The following is a 21,791-nucleotide window of genomic DNA, read 5'->3' as shown; positions in this document are numbered from 1 at the left end:
TTCCCTCCCCCCAGTAAAAATCCTGCCTACGCCATTGGTGTGCACTTTAATCTGTTGGAAAAAATTACATCTGGAGTTATGAATTCTGGAACTTACGTACAGTCACCGGCAATAAGAAGAGGACGCCTAGATCCTGAAATAATCTCTTCCCTGCAAGGCGCTATGTGTGTTGCCTAAATCTGCGGTTGTTGTAGAAGTTACCATTGAAAATTTGCTATTAAAATCCACTTATCGCCCTAGAGTTGGGCAACAAAGTTGCAGGGAAGCGAGCATTTGTGGATCTAGGCGTCCCATTTTTATTGATGGTGACTGTACGTGTATCGATGTTGCTTTTTGGTGTATAACAATTATTTTATTACCAAAAAAGTGCTCTTTAAAAGAAATCACTTGGTGTAATTGTGTGAGAAAGAGTCCAGGGGAAATTATATACCTATGTCTCAATTATGATAAAATTAACTATTATGTGAAACTGTGAAACAAAATAGATTGGACGGTGTTTTGAAACTTTTTGCATGCATTTTTCATTTCTTAGAAAGAAAGTAAGTTAAAAATGTCTGGGACAAGGTGCTTCTTCCTGTGAAGCTTGAATTCAGTAGAAATAGCATAATTTCTTCATATTCTCACAACCATTAGATTGAAAATTTATTGTCAAGTGTTAAATACATTGATGCATTGTAGACGATATTTGGTAGAAAATTGAGTTGTTTGTAAATGTGTGAGTATGTTGATACGAAGATATTCATAAGCAGGCTCCAACGAGGTCCGCGTGGGAGCATCCGTCGACACAGCATCTGTGGAAGAGTTGGGCAGCGTTTGTAGGGGGATTTGTTTTTTTGACTTGTTTCAATTTCTGCTCCATTTCGAGAAATGGCCGCAAGGGATCCCACACAGGAAATACTTTCACTAGAAAAAAGGAAAAAAAAACTAATTACATTTCCAAATATGGAAACAACAATGTGAACTAAAATCAAATGGAGAGTGGCCAGCAATAACAGCAAAGATGTTACATTAATAACCGAATAATGATTCAAATTCATGGCTGTTTTATTTGTCATACTGACGTGAGCAAAGTAAAGTGATAAATACGAAACAGAAAAATGGTTAATTATCTCAAAGCAAGTGCGAAAGGTGCGGATTTCGATCCTCGGTAGGTAACCCCAAAGTCTTGATATTGAGTCAACATCAATGCATAATATATAGCGTTAAAGTTATATATCACCAGGGATAAGTACACACGCGGGATTTACGAAAAGGTCCTACTTAAACTTATACTGAATATTAATATTAAAAATATGTCTTCCAAGAAATGGTCTAAAGATAATATTGGATAAGCATAGTTTACACCGTAGCTACACCACATGCCATCATTTTCCTAAGTAGATTAAGTCTAATTTAAAATGTACTTACTTTTTACTCAAGCTTTCGTCACATTATATGGCTTCATCTTACTTTACCCTCAGCTCCAACTTACCTTACCTTTCCCATGTTTTAACTTGACTATTCTTGTCTTATCTCCTGATGAAGCTACATGATGTGGTGAAAGCTTGTGTGAAAAGTAAGTACATGTTAAATTGGACTTAATATACTTAGGAAACATAATGTATCAAGTGAACTAAGATAAACATATTTAGTTTTAAATCCTATGTATTTGGAGTCCCTCTAAACATTCAAAATTGCACGGATTACGAAAAGATCCCATCAAACCTTCGACTTCACAGGGTTTATATTGAATTTACATTCCTATAATTTTTTAACGGACATTGAGAGAGTGCAACATGTCGCTTTCTACATTTTTGACAACGCCGCATTCGATGGAACCGATTAAAACTTAAACTGCCCTATTAATATATAATTTTTTCACTATAAATGAACATGGACGAAAGTAATGTATTAGGTGGACCAAGATAAGCATATTTAGTATCAAATCCTATGCATTTGAGCTCCCTCTAAGCAGCCAGAATAGTGGCGGACATATGGTTGTCAACGGCCGTCATGGGCATCCAATGTATCGTGTTGTCTACAGTTGCGCGTTCGTAGAATCAGTTATAATGCCATAACATTCATATTTAACTTTAAAATGAATACTTTGAAAATATTTCCATCCCCCCAAATATTAATCATGTGGACTGAGATAAGAATAACTAAAATAAAATCCTATGTATTTTGAGAGCTCCGTGATCAAGAAAGCTGACAAAATGGCAAGAACGCAAGACACAGCTAATTTGAGATATTCAATATGGCCGACAAATATGACTGTTAATATTTACACAAGGAATTGCCTTTTCAGTTTACATAGGCAAGTTTATTGCAAACCCTATGCTTCAGGTGGATAATATAAAATAGTGTATCACTATTTTGGAACATAGAGGACATAAAGAGCTGAATGGAGGATAAAATTGCATTTGAAAAGACATTTAGCTTTCTTTTTGTAGGAAGTTTAATTGACCAGGGTGAGGAAAGAAAGGTAATATGCCCTAGATCAAAGTTGTAGTATATATCTAATCTAGATAGGTTTTTACCTATTTCATTTATATCAACTTTAGGCCCTGCGGAACTGCATGCAGCCTTGACGGCCTCTCGGAATTCTCTCGCCGTACAGGTCTTCGTTAGAGATATGCTTGGTTTCAGGAGCGCCACACATAACACCAGTAGAACAAGTTTCTTCTGAAACAAGGAAACAGAAGAAAAAAATTGAGACAGCAATTTATAAAATTAATATTATATGTACTAACACATTTTTTCAAAATTCTAGAACATATAGACTAGCTATTAGTTCTGAATATTAGTGGCAATGGTTCTACATAAGCAAGCTTAATTAATTGGACATTATGCATTATCGAGCCCTAGTGCTCTAAACTATACTTATTCTAACACTATATTTCGAGAGAGTTCAAAGTTTAAAGCACTAGACAATAGATAATGCCCAATCAACATTGCATGCTATCATATAGCAATGCTGATTAACCGTTAGAAGATCATATGCAGAGGCTTCATGGGTGCGCAGATATTGAAAGATACATTTTTATCTTTTGTTTTACCTCAGTCTTTCTTGGTTAATGTCGGGAGGGTACATTCAACGTAACCTTCGTCTAATTCCTTCTATCCTGCATCCTGCTTTAGTCTGCACCGTCATAGTTAACTCAAGAGTGCGAAAATGTGGATGTCAGTGTAGGAACCGAGCACTTCGATGTTTCTCGAAATTTTGAGGGAGCGGCCTTTCCACCCCTTGCAGGTCATCAACAGGCAGGGTTGGGTATCGCCGTCGCGTCAAAACAATGCTTCCAGCTCGAGTAGTTTGTGACCAGATTGAAGAATGACCGCTTGTGTGGCGGTAAATCGCATATATGCAAAAAGTTACAAGTGGTCCCGAATCAGAGCGCAATACACGCTAAAATAAGTACGTATAATGCTGGCGTGATGCCTATGTAGATTATCATATCTCAGGGCAAGTAGTATTATTCGCAGCAAATAACTATTCTACTATACTATTGAGACAACCTAAAACACGCAACGTGTTAAAAGTAATTATCTTCACAAACTGTACGATTTCGAATCGCCCATTATCTTTCTCGATTTCGTGAAGACCGATTTTGAGAATCCTCCTTAGCAAACGATGCTTCCGCGATGGCGCAGTGGTAGCGTCGTTGCCTTGTAAATAAGGGGTCCCGGGTTCGATACCCGGTGGAGGCACATAGCGGTTCGGATCCCACTTTAAACAGTAGATCTAGTCCCGATTAGCCTTACTGTGCATAAAGTAGATTTAACTGTCTCAACTCCTTAACAAACCTTTCAAAGGATCAAAGCTTTTAAACAAGTAAACATCTAAGGAATAATTATATTCTCCTTGTGGTAAGGAGTCGTTGTCATCTAACAAATTTTATTGGTTTATTATATTGATATTATTGAAAATATTGTGCCATACTAAACCTAACAACTTAACAAAGGCACATTGATTTCTTAATGAGGCACTTTTCTTGTGTTTCAGAGCAGGTTCAGTTTTGGAAGTATTACAATGCTTTACGGAGTCCGTTCGAAGAATTTTAAGAATATTGATGTTTTATCAGAGGGACCACCCCAGAATAAATATCTGTGGATGTTTTACAGGTTTCATCGCATTTAAGATGGTTATTTTCCGGTGCAACATGTCTGTTGCCACTCAGGCTGAAGAGCCTAATGACGCTGACAAAGTTCCGATTCATACGTGGCAGGAACGAACTCTGATTGGCACCATGTTGAAGCCCCAAGACCGACAGAACTCGAAGTGCTCGGATCCTATTGACATAAACTTTATTTTTAGACAACAACAATGCAGAAAGCATGATTTTGTTTAGTTTACATATTGCCACTTATTTGTGTTATTACGTTAACAGAGACGGGAAGGGTGGAGGATGATGGAAGAAAAGGACAAGAAAGTGATATGAAAAAGTCAGTGTTGTGTGTACTGTACAAGGTGCCTTCCCAGTATTTGCCTACGGTAGAGACACTTGCGAAAAACTCAGTCAGGTCGGCTAAATTTATTTAGTAGGAAATGCTGTTATTTCTTTGTAGTTTTGAGCACACCATCTCTAAAAATGTCCTTGACATACACGTGTATATAACTACTCGTAACTAAGCAATGTTATAGGCTTGAGTGTCCCACCCTCAAAAAATACCCTGACCTTCAGAAATATCACAGTTAAATTTCCATTTTTTATTTTCGAAATAACTTTTGAAGGCATATTTTTGAAACATGTATTTACATTTATATCACAAATGGAACCACTAACAAGTGCGAAGATAATCCCTATTAATGCAAACGTGTTATTGAAATGAGAGTACATACGTGTTAACGGTGTACCTTTGTAATCAACGAGTCCCGGGTACGATACCCGGTACAGGTACATAGTGGTTCATATCGCACTTTAAATTCTAGATCCAGTCCCGATTACCCTTTCTGTGCAAAAATCGGACTTAAGCACAAACTCAACAAATAAAAATATGAGAATACGGCAAACCTCACAATGTTTTAGTTCCAGAAGTGAACTGACCAATCCCACAGGCCACAGTTTTTTCAAACTTTCATTTCTTCATCTGCACGAAGGATTTCCCAGTAATTTTACCACTCTCATATTATAGCTAGGCATCTCAACAATTTCCCAAGGAATTCAGAGGTCGCTAACATCAAATAGCTTAGGCAGCAAACGAGACACCTTTCTCACGAAGGAAAAAAAAACAAAAAAAAAAAACTGCAGCCACTCAGATGTGTGAGAGAAGAAATGCTGTCGTTACGTCTTTTACTGTTCCTTCAAATCCAAATCCATTGAAATGAAACATTTTTTCATTCAGGATGGATCACCAAATGAGTAAATATTCAATTGATGGCTGCTTGAAATTTTTTTCGTGTCTCTCTACCGAGTAACGTAATGGTGGAGGGTTGATAGTTTAGTTTATCAGTTTCTCTTTGCCAGTATCACCAGAAAGTGGAAACCAAATATTCCTTAGTGCTGTAGGAAAGTGTTGATCTTCATTTTCAGATGGGGCATGGTTTCCAAGAAGACGAACGTCAGAAATTGAACCGTGGTTTTTGTTTCACCCAGTTTTTTCAGCATCAAACCTGTATAATCCCACAAATATTTTATCCATTTTCTCCGTTCTGTTTCGCATTGTAACACGAATTATCCGAATTATTTCACTATTTATAACAAAACAACCAGTAGTACCGACTAGACATGTTGACAAACTATACAATGTGCGTCAGGGGTGCCCACGAGGGGGACTACGGCGCAGACTCCGCCATCGAGATTTTTTGGGGGCGTCTGTTCCCTTTCAAATAACATTCAATTCAACATTTTTATACATTTCTAAAATATATATAAAAATGTTACACCTTAAATGCACCATATTTAATCCATTAGATGAAGAAAAGAAAGTACTTAGGGGCAGGGGTACTCACAGGTGAGTTTGTGGACGCCCGTTGCGTACAGCCAATTGGGAGGGGGGGGGGGTTATGATGAAAATTTGACGTGAACAATATAGCATTGGACACAAGTTACCATTGCTGCTTTATAATAGCAATTTCTGGACTTCCAAGAGAATTGTAAAGGATAATAAGGGGATATCCAACTCTTACCTATTGACACGTAGATTCTGGGGGGATTGAGACTTAAACGTTTGGGGGGGGGCAATATACATTTCTTGAATATCAGTGTTAAGTCTTAGATTACAGAGGGTATTTTAGTTAGGGGGGATTTAGCGTCAAATTGAGGGGGTATCCAATTTTTGTATATTACTATTGTCTAGACTCTAAACTGTTGCGAAAATTCTGGTGACTGAGAATTATTTGTTTTGGAGAAGGGAACATTCACTCTTCAACATAAACAATAAGTCTAAATTGGCACGGAAATTTTGGTGAGTATTAAATTTAAGGGGGGGAGCTAAAGTGTTAATTAAATCTTAGATTGTCGATGGATTTCTGTAGTGGGGGAAAGTTCGAATATTATAATTACGGGATTATATTTAGCGGTATGGTTTCCACACGTTTTTGGCGCCGAACGTGCGAAAGGAGGAGCTAGGGAAGAGTAAATATCGCAGGTTTATAAGAAAGTATTGACATGCCATTGAATTAATTTTCTTGAAAGACTTCAAAGAAATGGATACAAAAATTTTCTTTCTCGGTTCGCTCGCAATATTGTATTACGATAATGCGTGTTTCGAATTTAGTAAAGTTTTATACTATATATATATATATATATATACTATATATATATACTGCAATACAAGACATGAACTACTTTCTCGGTGTTGATTCATAACTTCACTTCTTAAAATATATTGCTTATAATGTTAGTATTCTGCTCAATTTAAAGCAGGTGCATCATTTGGATGACGTACTTCTATTTGTCGTATTATTGTAGTATTAATTTCCTTTATGCTGTAATAATTGTACTAAGTGTACTACATATTGTACAGTAACACCTTGCACGTTACCCGATAAAACAGAAAAAAAATAATATCAAATTTCTTCGCATTTCTAACACCTTGTCGCAGGACAATTTTATTATAACAAGTGGCATTTGCACTGAAGATAGAATCCACGTAATTATTGCTATGAATTACTAAAATAATTATATTTATCCCAAGCAGAGGGAGCGAATTCTTTGAAGGAGGAACCGTATTAAATTCTCGCAATTAGCTTGGGAAGGAATTAATAGCCAAGGTTCTGTAATGTCCCATGAAACAATAATTGAATCGGTCACACGGCTGCAGCATGTCATTTGGTTTGCCCAGGTTGAATTTTCTATCTTAAGTTGTGTAACAATTTCTGCTAAATACTCAAATTGTGTGTTATATAAATCTCATAAATCTATTCTCCATTCGCACTGTTTAAAGGCATATTTATATAATTTTACTTATTACCCATAACCAATCAATGTGCCAGCTTTCCACAATTTCGAAAACTGAACTAAAAAAAATATATGGACATTTTAACATGGTATTGTATTCAAACAAACAAGAATTAAAACTATCGGGGGGGGATATGATGAACAATTTTGGGGAGGTAATGAATCCACGGTCTTGGGGTGATATTCGATTATAGGTTTTTAAAAGTAGGTTGCGTTCCAGTTTGGGGGATTCATGATTGTCAAGTTTGCTTATTTTGTGTAGTGGGAGTGACATTCTTGCACAAATTCCAAATGATGAAATAATAGATAAATGATAAATTTGCAAGGTCCAGTATTCAGAAACAAAACCTTCCTTTAATATCTTCATACTAAAGTTTGTTTTAGCATATATTTGTCTTGTAAATAAACATTAATTTGAAAACGATACAAGCGTTCTACTTCTGATATTCTTTTTCAATGAGTAATCAAAAAACAGAGCAAAAAGAGTAACATGGCTTACCATTCACGTGATTGTCTGAGAACTTAAGATTTCTTATTTCGTCATAAAAATGTACTGTGTAAGCTGTGGTTCAATAAATAGGCTACTATTAATTATTTTCTTTCTACAAAATATTAAGTTTTCTTAGTGGAAAACAATTGTACATTTTGTTCATATACATGTTACAATAAATGAGAAGAAGAAATAAATAGTAAAAGTCAATACGTGTCTTTACTTAAATTCATATAATTATCTATTGTATTTCCAAATATGCAGTGTATTTTCTCTTAACAGAACTCGAACATTGTTATTTCATATAAATTTAAGCAGATTATAAATGATAATTCATCTTATGACGTTAAATATGTTAAGAGTTATCTTTATATCCATACCATGAAGTTTGATGTGGCAATTCATCTCTTATCCCCTGATTAATGGTAAACCTTGCTCATACTAGACGCAAAACAGATCATCGAGTTTCCACTTTGCACTACAGAGTATTTGATGCGATAGTGACATGTTAGATGTAGAAAAGGAATAACTCAAGTGAAGTGTTCATTAAAGCTAAAAATATATATATCCGGAAACACTGTCCTAATTAAATACTTTACGTGGATTATGACATGAACATGGGTGAGGGGTGCTTCATTTTCTTTTGGGTGGATGTTACATTGGCTTTTCGGATCTGGCGGACACAGAACCCACAAGGACCTTATATTTCATTTTACAGATTTTGATAAATAATTTCCACGGTTGAAATGAAATAAAGTAACTATTATGGCATTTTGCGACGCTCCATAGGGCGGTAGTTTTGGAGGAGCAGGAGGGACTACAATGGAAACTGAACGGTGAAAGCAAATAAAGATAAGAGGTGACAAAAATAGGAGACGACGAAAGATAGGAGGCGGTGAGTGATAACCTTATTTTGCTTTTCAGATGTTTACACAGTTGGGACAAATTTTAAAAATATATTAGGGTATTTTTCATCACGCATGGCAAAGCAGTGACAACAACGGTGAGCTGTGGGGGATGGGAATGATGGGCTAACAACCATCCCAGTCTTGACTCTTTCCCCCCACCAGTAAATAATAATAGACAAATACATACTATTTGTTCTCAAATGGGCATTTTGTATAGTATTTCGGTCTATATTAAATATGACTCTCATTCCAGATTATTCCCACCATTACTTCAGCCTCCTCACTTTTTCATTTTTTCATATGATTTCACTGTGGAAAGATCGTAGGTGGGAGGGCAGCAGGTGGCATGTGCCCTGGACGCTGAAACTTGGTGGCGAAAATTATTTACGTGAACTACAACTACCAATCTTAGTAGCTTGCAAGGGCGGGTTAAAGGGGAGGATCTTGTAGGGGACTCAGGAGACTATCGAATTCTCAAGTGCCTTATTTTATTTTCTTAGTTATTGATAAATTTACATAAATGCATTTTGGTATTTTATGACACTTGCTAAGGCCGCAGTAGATTGGAGAGAGGGGCCAGTGAACATTTTCATTTTCTTCTTGTGGGAATTTTTCATATGTTGCCCCCCCCCCCCTTCATTTGCATATTTCCTATGTGGTTGGAGCGAGACATTACTATCGATCTACAGAGGGGGTTAAAGTGTTACGGGGATGACAACCCTAACTTGAGGATCTTGGGGGTGCGGAGTGTGCGATTGTCTTCCTTCGAAATGCCTTATTTAAGTTTTTTCAGTTATTAATACATAATTTGCGTAATTCATATACTGTGTGTGTCCTATAAATATCGGTATCGGAATCGAAAAGTATCGGTTGAAATTCATCTAACGATACCAGCCGATACTTTTTCGTCATGTTGGTCTTTCATGGGGTCCACAAAAATGCTGCGGGATAATTTCGCGAAATCTGGAAATTATGCAAGATTCAAACAAACTTTATTTTTCTTCTGTGCCAATTTTCCACGAAAAACTGTATTTTGTGATTACATAACATCTATTTTCATATCCTTAATTTAATTCTTGAATATTCTAAAGTAAATTTCTTGGTAAATTGATGCATGCAATTGGAGAAGAATATTTACACACTAATATTGATTAATATTTTGAACAAACTTTAAATACCGTAAAACCTAGTTAATCCGAATAACGATATGCCGGACATCGCTTAATCCGGACAGGCAAAAGGCAAAAGGCAAAGAAAAAGAAAAAAAAAGAAAATGAAAGCAGAATTCAAGGTTTTAAATGTGGCTATAGATAAGTCAAAAAGAGAACTTCCCAAATAAAAGGCAGTCAACCACTGATGAAATTCTCTTTCCCTAAGAATTTGTAATGTACTGTATAGTGTATTTAGTATTTAGGCCTATGCCCGTTAAATACACAATAATAAACGTGTTTTGTTGCTATAAACGGAGTTTTAATGCACTTTCTACTGTTCTTTTAGGTTATTTCAATTAATGCGGACTTTCGTTAAACCGGTCAACTTATCCCCCCATTAGTCCGGATTAATGAGGTTTTACTGTATTACAACTTTCAAATATCGGTATCGGTTGGAATCGGTAAGAGTAGCGGCATCGGTATCGGTATTGGTTCATAGTGCTATCTGTTGCTTGAGTTTGTGTTTAATCAAATAACAAAGCCCACTTTGTGCACAGACAGGCTAATCGGGACTGAACCTACAGTTTAAAGTGATCCGAACCACTATGTGCCTCCACGGATTGAATTATTATATAGAAATACTGATGATTACAAAACTAACACAGAGCGTTGCAAGAACATATAACTTCAAACTGAAACAGTGTTTTGGAGGGAAATGCTCCAAGCACTAAATAATTTTCAAACAGGGAAGAGAGAAGAAACAGCATCCAGAGGGGACAATTCGCTCCGTTTTCCTACAAATACCATTCGGTTTTAACTTTGGCTCAAGCTTTAGTTCAGTATGATTTTAAACGAACTTCTCTGCATTCGCTCCGAAATTTTCCTATGATGTAGTGTTTCGAATCTGTTTTGTTTACAGGAGAGTAAGATATCATCATCACTCGGTCACAAAGTTGTGATTCTGTCAATAGATATCATAATATACATACACAGTTTGAAAGCCCTATACGTGTCACTTATAGCGACATTTGGAAAATAGTTTGAATCCTGAGGATTTGAAGTGAAAGCATTTTGTATGGGGAACTTACTTTTTGTTCGTTGCTTTGTAAACAACGGGTCACGGCTTCGATACAAGGTGGAGAAATATAGGGGTTAGTTTTACGGATCATACTTTCAACTGTAGGTTCAGTCCCGATTAGTCTATCTGTACATAAAGTGTACTTAAATGAAAAATTCTAACTCAAGTCACGTCTGTTGAACTTAAATATCAAATTTATTTTGCTTTATGAGAAATGTATTTCTGGTAATATAATTTGAAGTAACATAGGTACTGTTTTGTGGTTCACGAAATTTAATATGAGTGGTGTGTGCACAATAAACGTGGCAGCATTTTATGACAGGACCGTTGATAGGTGGGTGTGAGAGGGAGGTGAGTGTTGGACGCCAAAAGTTGGGGAGGGGACGTCATATAGACATCCGCCCCCTCCGAGTGAACGTCTTTTATCCGCCACTGACCTCGTAACGTGAGTTGATGAAAGTGATGTAGGGACACTTACTTTTTTTTGCCCATTCAAACAAATGTTTACTTGCCAGAATATAAATATAAACTAATAAATGGTCTCGTTATGGAAATATAGATAAATATGTACTAACGTGTGATTATGTACCAATATCGCAATGTTTTCTTTTAGAAACGCCTATCATTAATATTGCATCAACATCATTTCCACTATATATATATAGTGAGCTGGAACATGAAGATTGTATGCTATGTGTGCACGCGCTTGCGGATGGTGAGTCAACCTGTCCACTCCCCACCCTACCAAATACTAAAAACTAGATAAATAAATGCTCTTTAAACCCATGTGCAGATTTTTGTGTGATGTGTTTTGGGATATATATTAATTGTGACTGCCCCCCTCCAGAAAATACTTCACTCCTTTATCTGATTCCCCACTATTTTATTTCTGGGTCCGTTGCTGGACGCGTTGCTTGAATATATTCGATGCAAAGTTCAACTTCATTGTGGAGTTATGGAAAGAAGCAGAACATTTACATCTTTATCAACACCATTGCAGTGTTCTCTTTCTTACACAACTCGCTGACCCGTTTGCTCATCGTGTCGCCTCGGCCTGTTGGTCGCGCATGCGTAGTGAATACTTTTTTCTTATTTTTTAAACAGACTGAAAGGGACCTTGTCGCTTGTCACTTCGGTGTGAAACTCCCGTGTCGGGCGTCACTCCGGTCTGAAAGCTGCCGCTCGTCACAAATATTCAGCAGTGCTTGGAGCGAGCAGCGCCATCTTGAGGGAAATGTGCCTGCCTTCAACCTTACGGACATCTACTGCTAGCTGACTCAAGCTAGGAACCAGTGTGCAATCACAGCCCAGAACGGTTATTTTGACAAAATCCTGTTTCCCTAATGGCTGCTTTGGGGAGGGGGAATTTTAACGTTGTCGGCTCTTCCCGAAGATTGGCAATTTGACCGCGAGTTCCTTGGCAGGTAAACGCGGCAACAGAGGGTCATTGCCATAAAGGCGGCCTCCACGCCGGTAGATACCGCGATTTCACTTCTAATATTACATTCCGATGATGAAGATGATGATAATAATAATAAATAATAAAGCCATTGCTGTACCCGAGTGTGTTTAGTGGTTCACTCAAGGTCTTCCTACAGAGCTTCGAGACCCTACCTGAACAGAGATATTTCTTTCTTTTGGAGTGTCCCATCACCAGTTCATCTAATCACCATTCCGTCCTCTGTTGCAATTACACAAAAGTAACAAAAATGCAAATTAAAACATTAAAAATACAAAAATAATAATACAGTACTCACCATTGCATAAATAGAAATCGTATTTGCATATTCCTAGTTCAAACTCCTGGCCATAAAAACCACAAAATACACTCAAACTCCAAACTGCACATTGATTGGTTCCATTCCGTGTCTCTTTTTTATCTTGCAAGATTCACACTTATGCAACACTGGCGAACCAACCCCCTCGGGAAATTTGAAGAGAGGCTTGTATCTGCCACGGAGTGCTGAGGAGCACTGCTTTTTAAACTTCCGTCCTACCACACTCTCCATGTTGCATTGCCATGTGGAAGTTCATTCACTCCTCACCATGACTAGAACTATTACAAGCATTCGTCCTTCCGGAGTTGCATTTCGTTGAGGTAAGCATATTTTGTTATATGTTTTCTGTTTTGTGCTAGATTTGCTCCATTCGGTAGTCTGTTCTTTCAACAGCAGTGGATCAGAAGAATTCATAACACCAGTCAAGTAGGTCGGATTCACCTGCCCGGTTTCACAATTGGCATACCAGGACAAGTCGCTTTCCTAACTATAATTGCAACAATATTTTCTTTTTGCAATTATATTTAAATTGAAATTCATAAACTTTGGAGCCAAATATAGTTCAGTTCACTAATGACGTAAGCACCTACACTAACAGGGACAGTTTTCACTGGCGTATGGAGGATTTTTTTTTCGGGAGGGTCTGGAATTGCTTTCCTTGGAGGGAGTGAAATACTCGACAAGATATTTCATAATTTTAAAACATTTCACTGTCAAAAATGGCAATCAGCGTCATTTTACGGGGGGTTTTCACTTGCCACTTTGTTTTTTCCTTGAGTTCTTCACCGCATTTATTCGGAAATGTTGATTTTTCTCAAAATTTCGGAGAGGGCTGTAGCCCCATCAACCTCACTGTGCGTACGCCAGTGACAGTTTTGTATGGAGGGTCACTGCACTAGTTCAGTCACTGTACTACTTCAGTCACTGTGCAAATTAACGAGTGGGATGCCGGAGCCCCCCCCACACACACACACAATTATCACCGACAAAATAAAAAAAAATAGTTTATCCCTGCCAGGCATGTTTTTATCCCCCTCATATAAACGAAATTGAAAGCATATAGTACACTATTTCGTAACTGTGTTACAAACCCAATTCACAAATCATTCGTGTCCATTAACGATCCCAGTCATCAAAGATTTCCCTGCCAAAAAGTATGCAGCCTTGTGGATTAAAGAAGGACATACTTCTGCAACTGACCAACCTTACCGAGCCGAGGCAACAGCAGGCTGTTTTCCACTTACGTTTTCGTGGCATATTCTGATATTTTAAACGTATTAATTAAAGTGTTCACAAGAAAGTTTTACGTGGGTTAGATGAACATTGTGTTTTGAACTTGGCAACAGAAATTTGGACAAGTTGGACAGCATGATGAAATTGATGAAGGGACACTTACGAAGAACAGCAAATATGTAAGAAACTACGTAAGTTACGTCTTAAAGTCACTAGACCAAATTCTTAGACAATGATTCCCTCCATGGAATGGTTTTTGTTTCGTGCCTTTAGAGTCAAGGATTAAGAAGATGTGTAGTTTAATACAGAGTCATGTGATTCTCTGTATTTTACGTGTTCCATTAATTCTTATGATATTGATGAGAACGTAATACTGCGGTGTTCGTTCACTTGCGTTTGTTACATGTTGTTTTTGTTGTTTAAAAATGTATGCACAAAGAAGTGGCGATTACTTATCTAAACTGGTGTGGGGGGACTAACATGAACAGTTTACCTACTGCAATAAGAGAGAATCGTATTGAAAATGGAATTCGAGCAGATGATTCTTGATTAAAATTCTTGAAGATTTAATACTTTGATTGTCTGTCTGCGCAAGCATTCAATTGAATTGAATTATTGTTTTGAGCCCGTTTATGCACATATAGGCTACTCGGAACTGGACCTACTCCTTAAGGTAGGATCCAAACCACTGTGCAATATGCCTCCATCGGGTACCGAACCGGGACCCCTTGATTACAGTGACATTTTGCTTGCACAAGCTTCGATTACTTTCATAAAATTGATCATTTGGCTCTGTGATTTTCAGATGAAAGTAAAGTCATACCACTAAAGCGTTTGTCTCATGGAACTGAGCAAATAGTCGAAGTTGTTAGCACAACGTGCTACGCCTTACGCCAGGGATCCCGGATTCAAATTTTGGTCTGGACATGGGTGTTCTTAGTGAATGTCCCTTCATCAATCCCATCATATCATCACTCATTCTCATCTTCGCTTCGCAATTAGCCAAACGTGGCAGAAAGGTGACTCTAAATAACAAAACTTTTAAATAGGTTTATATAATTTTCAATTCAGAAAACCATCTGTCTGCTTTTGCTAATGTGAAAGCGGCAGAAAGCAGGCACGTATCTACAAATATATTTCGTGTTGGGTCCGAACCAAGTATCTCAGGAATAATAATAATAATAATAATAATAATAATAATAATAGTATAATAGTAGTAATAAGAATAATATTTAATTTAAAATTATTATATTAAATCTAATTAATACTAATTACAATACATAAATTGATATTATATTATTGTTACACGAATAGGTAAAAAGACTGTATAAGAATAGAGATATAACAGCGCATATTCATTACGTAGCTTACCTGTAGTTAAGATCGGAATAATTTACATAAAAACAAGTGACCTGGCAATGAAATTAATGTCAAATAGATTAATAATTGAATATTTATCGAATTACATGAAGGATGTTACATGTAGTAATATTTTATGTATATTATTTTGAGTAGTAGTGTACATAAATCTTCTTTGCAATGTAATTCAAAACCGTTTGATCCCAATATAATCCTTGCCTTCTAAAAAGTTCAGAGGAAATTATTAACCATCGAATTTTAGTACTTGGTAAGTCGTTTTTGTTCTTCAAAGCCGTATGATTCTTATATAATCCTTGTCTTCCTATAAGTTCAGAGGAAATTATACAACAAAGACTAAACGAATATATTTTTCATTATTTAATTTTAGTATTTGGTAAGTCTATGGGGAGGGGGGACGGGGATCCGGACCCCTTGGACTCCCCCACTAAATACATTTTGGCAGCAAGGGACATGAAAGAGGCAGAGTATTCTTCAGTATAACGAAGCAAATGAACTATATCTTTAGTTTGGTTTGAGTTTTGGTTTAAAGTCCATGTTATACATATTAAGGATAACCGCGACTGGACCTACAGTTTAATGAGGGATCCTAACCACTTGTTCCTCCACCGGGTATCGAACACGGGACTCAATGAACTATGTTGTATCATAAGGAGATCAACATGCTTTTCACGTAATTCACGTCCATCATCTTGTACTTGAAAGAACTAGCTGATAATATTTGTGAATGAATTAAGAGTTTGAAATGTTTTTACATTTCTTTCAAGTTCAGTGTCTGTAGAACTTGACAAGAAGTAGGTTGCATCACTTTGTATGTGTCTACAACTGCTTTCATGCGTTTAAAGGAATTGCCCTGTTGTGAGGAAATTTTGTTTACCATCGGATAAAATATTGATACTGTGAACTAGCTCTCTCGGTTATTAAGACTTTGGTCAGAACCAGAGTTCGTCAAAATGGTGCTTCATTTTATATATATATATATATATATATATATATATATATATATATATATATACACACATATATATATCATCACAAGACTTTCAAAATATCTCTAAACTTCCCTTTAAGAGTATGGCAGCGTATCACTGGCGTATGCAGGGGATGCTGATGGGCTACAGATCCTCAAGAAATTTTATTTTAAACCAAAATTTGAAAAGATAGGAGTAAAGAACTGAATTACTAAATTTTAACCCCCTAAAATGATTCCAGATTACCATTTTTGTCTTTGAACAACTTTTAGAACGAAGGTTTAAAGTAGTTATTATGAAATATTTGAGAGCTTTTCACCAACGTAGGTATGTAATATGCACTTATACAATACCAGCCCCACCGAAAAAAGATCCTGCGTACGCTTGCGGCTTGAGATGCAAGTTGCTGCGTTCTTTCATGAATGTACACAGATTTACCAGCGAGCGTTTTAATATTAGCTTAATTGTGTTAAACCTTGCATAATTCACCCCACCTGTATTCCTTGCTTAGGATAGTGGGAAATCGTGGCATAATCTCTGAAGACGTACATCTATACGGAACACCAACTTTGGGTCTCTGCCTGCAACGGGCCAGTGGAACAAAAACGTAAGTCAGGAAAATTCATTACAGGCTTCAGCACATTCGGGACTCAAGTGCGTCGGTACATCAGGCCATTTTGCACCCTTCAGTGAATGTGATGAAATCCCCTTATATAAAACCCTTACGTCAAGTTTAATCATTTAAACATAGTGGTGTGAATTTGTCCACTTGCTTTTAGGAGAAATAACTGTCGGTTGCCTCACTTTGCAACCACAAACCTCAACTGTGAATGTGATGTTGCAAGTAAATTAATTGGAAAAAGTCTTAACGTTTTTAGTTTCTTACTTACTTATCAATTTGTACACAATGATAAACATTGTGATTTATATGAAGAATATGTTTGAAAATATTTTAGAATTTTTCATCAATCGGAAGAGTCGTGATGGTCTACACCGCAGTGCGTCTAACTGCCACGCAGAACAGCTCGGTTCGATTTTCAAGGTCGGCGATGTAATGTGGTAATTTTCCCCGCCTTGTCCCCGCATAAACTTGCTCTGGGGCTCACCCAGCCTCAAATCAAGTCAATACCTGGGAGGAAGGTAAATTCGGCTGGAGTGTGGTGCTCATCACATCACCTCCAAAATTACCTCGATCGAGAATGTGTAGGTGTACCCACAGATCTCCTAAATGTGCCTACGAAACATTGTCCTGTATGCAAGGGAATTTTATCTTATTATCAACCCATACCGGTGAGAGTTTTTCATAAGTAAAACTTTACGTGCTTTATGGGCTTGAGTAATGTCTATACCCTATCTCGGGTATCTCTGGAGCAAAGTTACAGTTAATGTTAGAGAAGGGTTGAAAGCGAATGGGCGGAGCGAATCAGTACGCGTTGATGTAAAATACTGGTAGCGGTAGTCTATTTTCCCCTCCATGCAATTCCGTTCACTCTCACGTGATTATTGGTCGAGACCTCTTTAGACTCTACTTGCGCAGAGATTTGGTTTCATTTCATTTCACAAACTATTGTCATGTCGTACACTTCTGGGTAGAAAGTAAACTTCAAAATATTTTCTCGAGTTTTGAAATATTTCCATGGGATAAAATGCAAACAACCACACCCCTCTCAAATAGAATCATCTCCCGTAACCCATCATTTTAACAAAGAACATACTAAACAAGTATTATCCGGAATAGAAGTTTAAAATAAACATTCCTTTTGCCAAAATGTAATTTTCTATAATATCTTTCATTGAAATAAGTACCGGTAATTGTGTTATATTATCTGTCTCTAATTCCCATTATAAACATAACGTTCCAATCTGCTCCATATCATACTTCATATCAACAATTCCCTACGTAACTGAAAATGAAATCCCGCTATAGATACATTAACAAAACAAACAAACAAAATCCAAATTTTTGCAATTTGCTACAATCGCGAAACGTTAAATCACAAATACAATTGTCTTCAATTGGGCAACCAGTATACCTATCAAAGTATTTTTATTGTAGAATATTGAACGAACACAGAAATCATGAAAAATTTACAACTATCTGTTGCATATACCGACCATGGTGATCTTCAACATCTGCAATCTATGACAATCTCATATTAAGAAAGCAACTCACTTTATTCATTGTGGCTTTCGAAGCCTATGTCAGTCAGCAATGATCGTCTATCTTTAACGTAATCCACATATCCATCACACAGGAATTAAATAAACACGATCTAAATCTATTCCTCGAAACGTCGGGTACAGAGTACAGAAGTGATCTAGAACATTTCTGCAACTCGGACAAACCTACAAGCAATTCAATGTTTTTAATATTTTCACTGACAGTAGAAGAATTTCTACTTACCATTTCTGTAGACTTGATTACTACCTGTGGACAAGTAACTGCAGACTCCTATTTTCCCTTAGCTTTTATGTTTAAAAAAAATGCCCAATTCAAATTATAATTATTCAGTGCAAGAATATTCAGGCCTCTAATTTTTTCAACGTCTTAAAATTTCTTTAATAATTATAATGCATCGTAATAAATCTAGCGATACAGAAAATTTTGTCCATGCTTTATTATGAAGCTATAATATTCCGTAAAGCCAGATAGATATGCACCTTGTTTGGCATAGTTCGTATTACTATTTTTTCACTTATAAAATAATATTATATATTCGTTCTGTGACAAAAATATCACGGTCCAGAGTGAAGAACTTCATCTGTTTCTTATTATTATCATTTAAAACACAATAGTTTTATGATACTTTTTATTTGGACTTGGTCTTTTGAAATTATGGAACATAGAAGTGTTGCGCTGAAGACAGTTATATCAAAAATAATAAAATTCCTCGAGCGAGATAAATAATATCAAATTTTTCATATTTTAATTTTTAAGCTTGTATTAAGAAGATAAGATTTGTTATTTGACCGTGAAACGATAACGAATTTTATGTGATTTCTTTTATTTTCTGTACTAGAAATGGAACTAACAGCGTTATCTGTCGTTATTTTTACGAAGACACGTGAGCGTCTTCTACTTGAGCTGAGGATGATACCCAATTTATTTATCGATAGACATTTCTTTGTCCGATTTACAAGGTCACGAAAACTTACAGTTCAGCACTTAGGAAAATACTTCCGGCAAAACCGTGGTCGTATATATAGTTCACGTAAGGGGGGTTAAACTTTTGGTATTATTTGGCTTGTTATATTTCATAAGTGAAAATTCGGGACACTTCTGACCTGAAGCTGGTTGGGGAGCGCGGGTTGTGGGGGGTGGGGGTGGGGAGGTGCAGGACCCGACAATATTGTGTGTATGTACATATCCATTCTCATATTCTTCACACTGCTTGCAGAGATACAAATCTTTTTTCTAAGTATATCATTGACATAGGTGTGTGCAGACTGTGTGATTAGCGGGGACAAGAGACTTGATGAAAGTTCAGTGAGGAAAGAAGAAACTAATTTTATCTCACTCTTTTAGTTTTATTGCATTGAGGGTATGTGCGTATCTAATAATATACTCGTGTATGCATATATATGTGTATATATATATATATATTTATATATATATATATACATATATGTGTGTGTGTGGGGGGGTGTATTTTGCAAATTATTTAAATACATTACATAATCAATTCATCCTCCCCATAACAAATCAAGAGCAAAACTTATATAAATTGTCTCTGAAATATAAGCGTACCTTTTTCTTCGAACCATTGTTCCTGCATTTAAGTAAAACTGTTTAGCAGCAACAGTCTGAAGTTCTTATTTATTATTTTTTCTCTCTCTCGTAATTAACAATGCAGTAGAGAAAAGAAGTAAATTTCGAGCGAAGTACCCAAGAAAAAATTCTGATCCAAATTTTAGCAAACTGAAAACACTATTGATTTAATAGGGCACAAAAAATCATAGACCGCCATAGCATTCTCTTTACTTTTTTTCATTTAGATTGTTTGGCGCCGTGGTCAAATTCTCGATAAAATTTTAAATCGGGGGGGCAATTTCCCCTCTGTGTCCCACTGCAGATTCTCTTGGCCGTCTGGAAGAAATAATGCAAGAAAGACGTAAAAACTAACAACTTGTTGAGTATTTTTTGTCCTGTAACTCTTAGATTCTGCTAGCCTTGCCTTCTTTTACTTAAATGTATGCCCTCCTTGCCCCCCCAATTGATTTCTGCACAATGCACCCTTTACTCCGTAGCTGCATTCAACTTTCATCAGCTTGAATATACTTCATTTTCTTTGAGAATATTATAGAGTTTAATAACGTCAATAAGAATCCTCTACAGTAAATTTCTAGATAAAAGTTTAATATAGGAGGATGGACATCTGGAAGGGAGGCAAGGATGGCTACATTTCTTTTCCACTTAGAAAACAAATGTCAATCTAAAAGTATATATTTCACACGTATAATTTGATTTCAGTTACAGCAATTTACACAATTGAGGACTAAAAAGTGGTAAACGTTGTAAGTGCCAAAAGCGAAAGTGTTGGGAATTCGCATCGTTCAGCACATCAGCCCGTAAGAAAGTTCACACTAGTGACCTCTTTACACGCTATTTGAACTAGGCTACCAGCCACTTTTCACGTTTACCACATTATAAAGCATGACACATTTCACAGTTTAAAGTGGAAATCTGTGTTTGAATAATTTGGTACTTACATCGTTTACCAATTTTAGTCCCCAATTATTATAATGGGGATGCGGAATGCGATAATTTCAAATTCAAGTAGTGTTTTCTTGAGCGAGCAACACTATTATCGTAATAATATGACCCATGGAAAAGTACCTTTTTTGTCCCTGCGTGGAAAATATCTGGGGACGTGCATGATTTCGGGGGGGAAGGGGCACTTTTTTGATATATCTTTTATAATACTGTAATGTTCACAATACCGAACAGTACACCTTTTGAGGTGTTCAACATTACATTGCACTGCATGAAATCTATTTGGTTAGAACAAGTGAAGATGTTTCAAACTCCCCACAGGATACACAGTGAAGAAACTGAAGAGTTTGCTGAAATATTTCTCTTCTACTAATATATTGTAATCAGTGGCATGCTCAGAATTTTCGAGAGGAGTGGGTTAAGTGTGCATTTTTATTTGTCATCTTTCATTTTGCCATCTATTCTTGCATCTTCGTTTTAGGAATACTGGGCTAAAGAGGGGGTAATAACCTCCACCAACCCCCTTGGGCACGCCACTGATTGTAAGGCCCGTAAAGCTTCTACAAATTGTGAATAAAATTCCACAAGTCACACTACTTAGTATTGTCACTTTTCTGTTCATGTTGTGTCAAACAACTGAGAATGTTACTGTGTTTCCCTGGTTTTCTTGCACTGCCTTTTTAAAAAAAACAAATTCCTTTAAGAAAAC

General features: G+C 36.6%; 1 protein-coding gene across 1 annotated transcript; it reads right to left on the bottom strand.

Moving 5' to 3' along the window:
- Positions 1-607: 607 nt before the first annotated feature.
- LOC145978270 (uncharacterized) lies at positions 608-18,885 on the bottom strand. The gene is made up of 3 exons (XM_083110786.1): positions 18,773-18,885; positions 2,520-2,664; positions 608-903 (listed from the first exon to the last, which is right to left on the bottom strand). The coding sequence occupies exons 1-3, from the start codon at positions 18,773-18,775 to the stop codon at positions 740-742; spliced, it is 312 nt and encodes a 103-aa protein (XP_082966912.1). The 5' UTR covers positions 18,776-18,885; the 3' UTR covers positions 608-739.
- Between the last annotated feature and the right edge of the window lie 2,906 nt (positions 18,886-21,791).

This window comes from Lepisma saccharinum, chromosome 1 (assembly GCF_977018435.1).
Source record: "Lepisma saccharinum chromosome 1, izLepSacc3.1, whole genome shotgun sequence".
In the NCBI taxonomy this organism is placed as follows: domain Eukaryota; kingdom Metazoa; phylum Arthropoda; class Insecta; order Zygentoma; family Lepismatidae; genus Lepisma; species Lepisma saccharinum.
The sequence above is the reverse complement of the archived record's forward strand: the minus strand, read 5'-3'. Positions and strand labels throughout refer to the sequence as shown.

Excerpts from the sequence above, each read along its gene's own strand:
- LOC145978270 (XM_083110786.1), bottom strand. Across the intron at positions 904-2,519 it reads AGTTGATATAAATGAAATAG|TGAAAGTATTTCCTGTGTGG; the intron begins GTAAAAACCTAT and ends CCTTTTTTCTAG.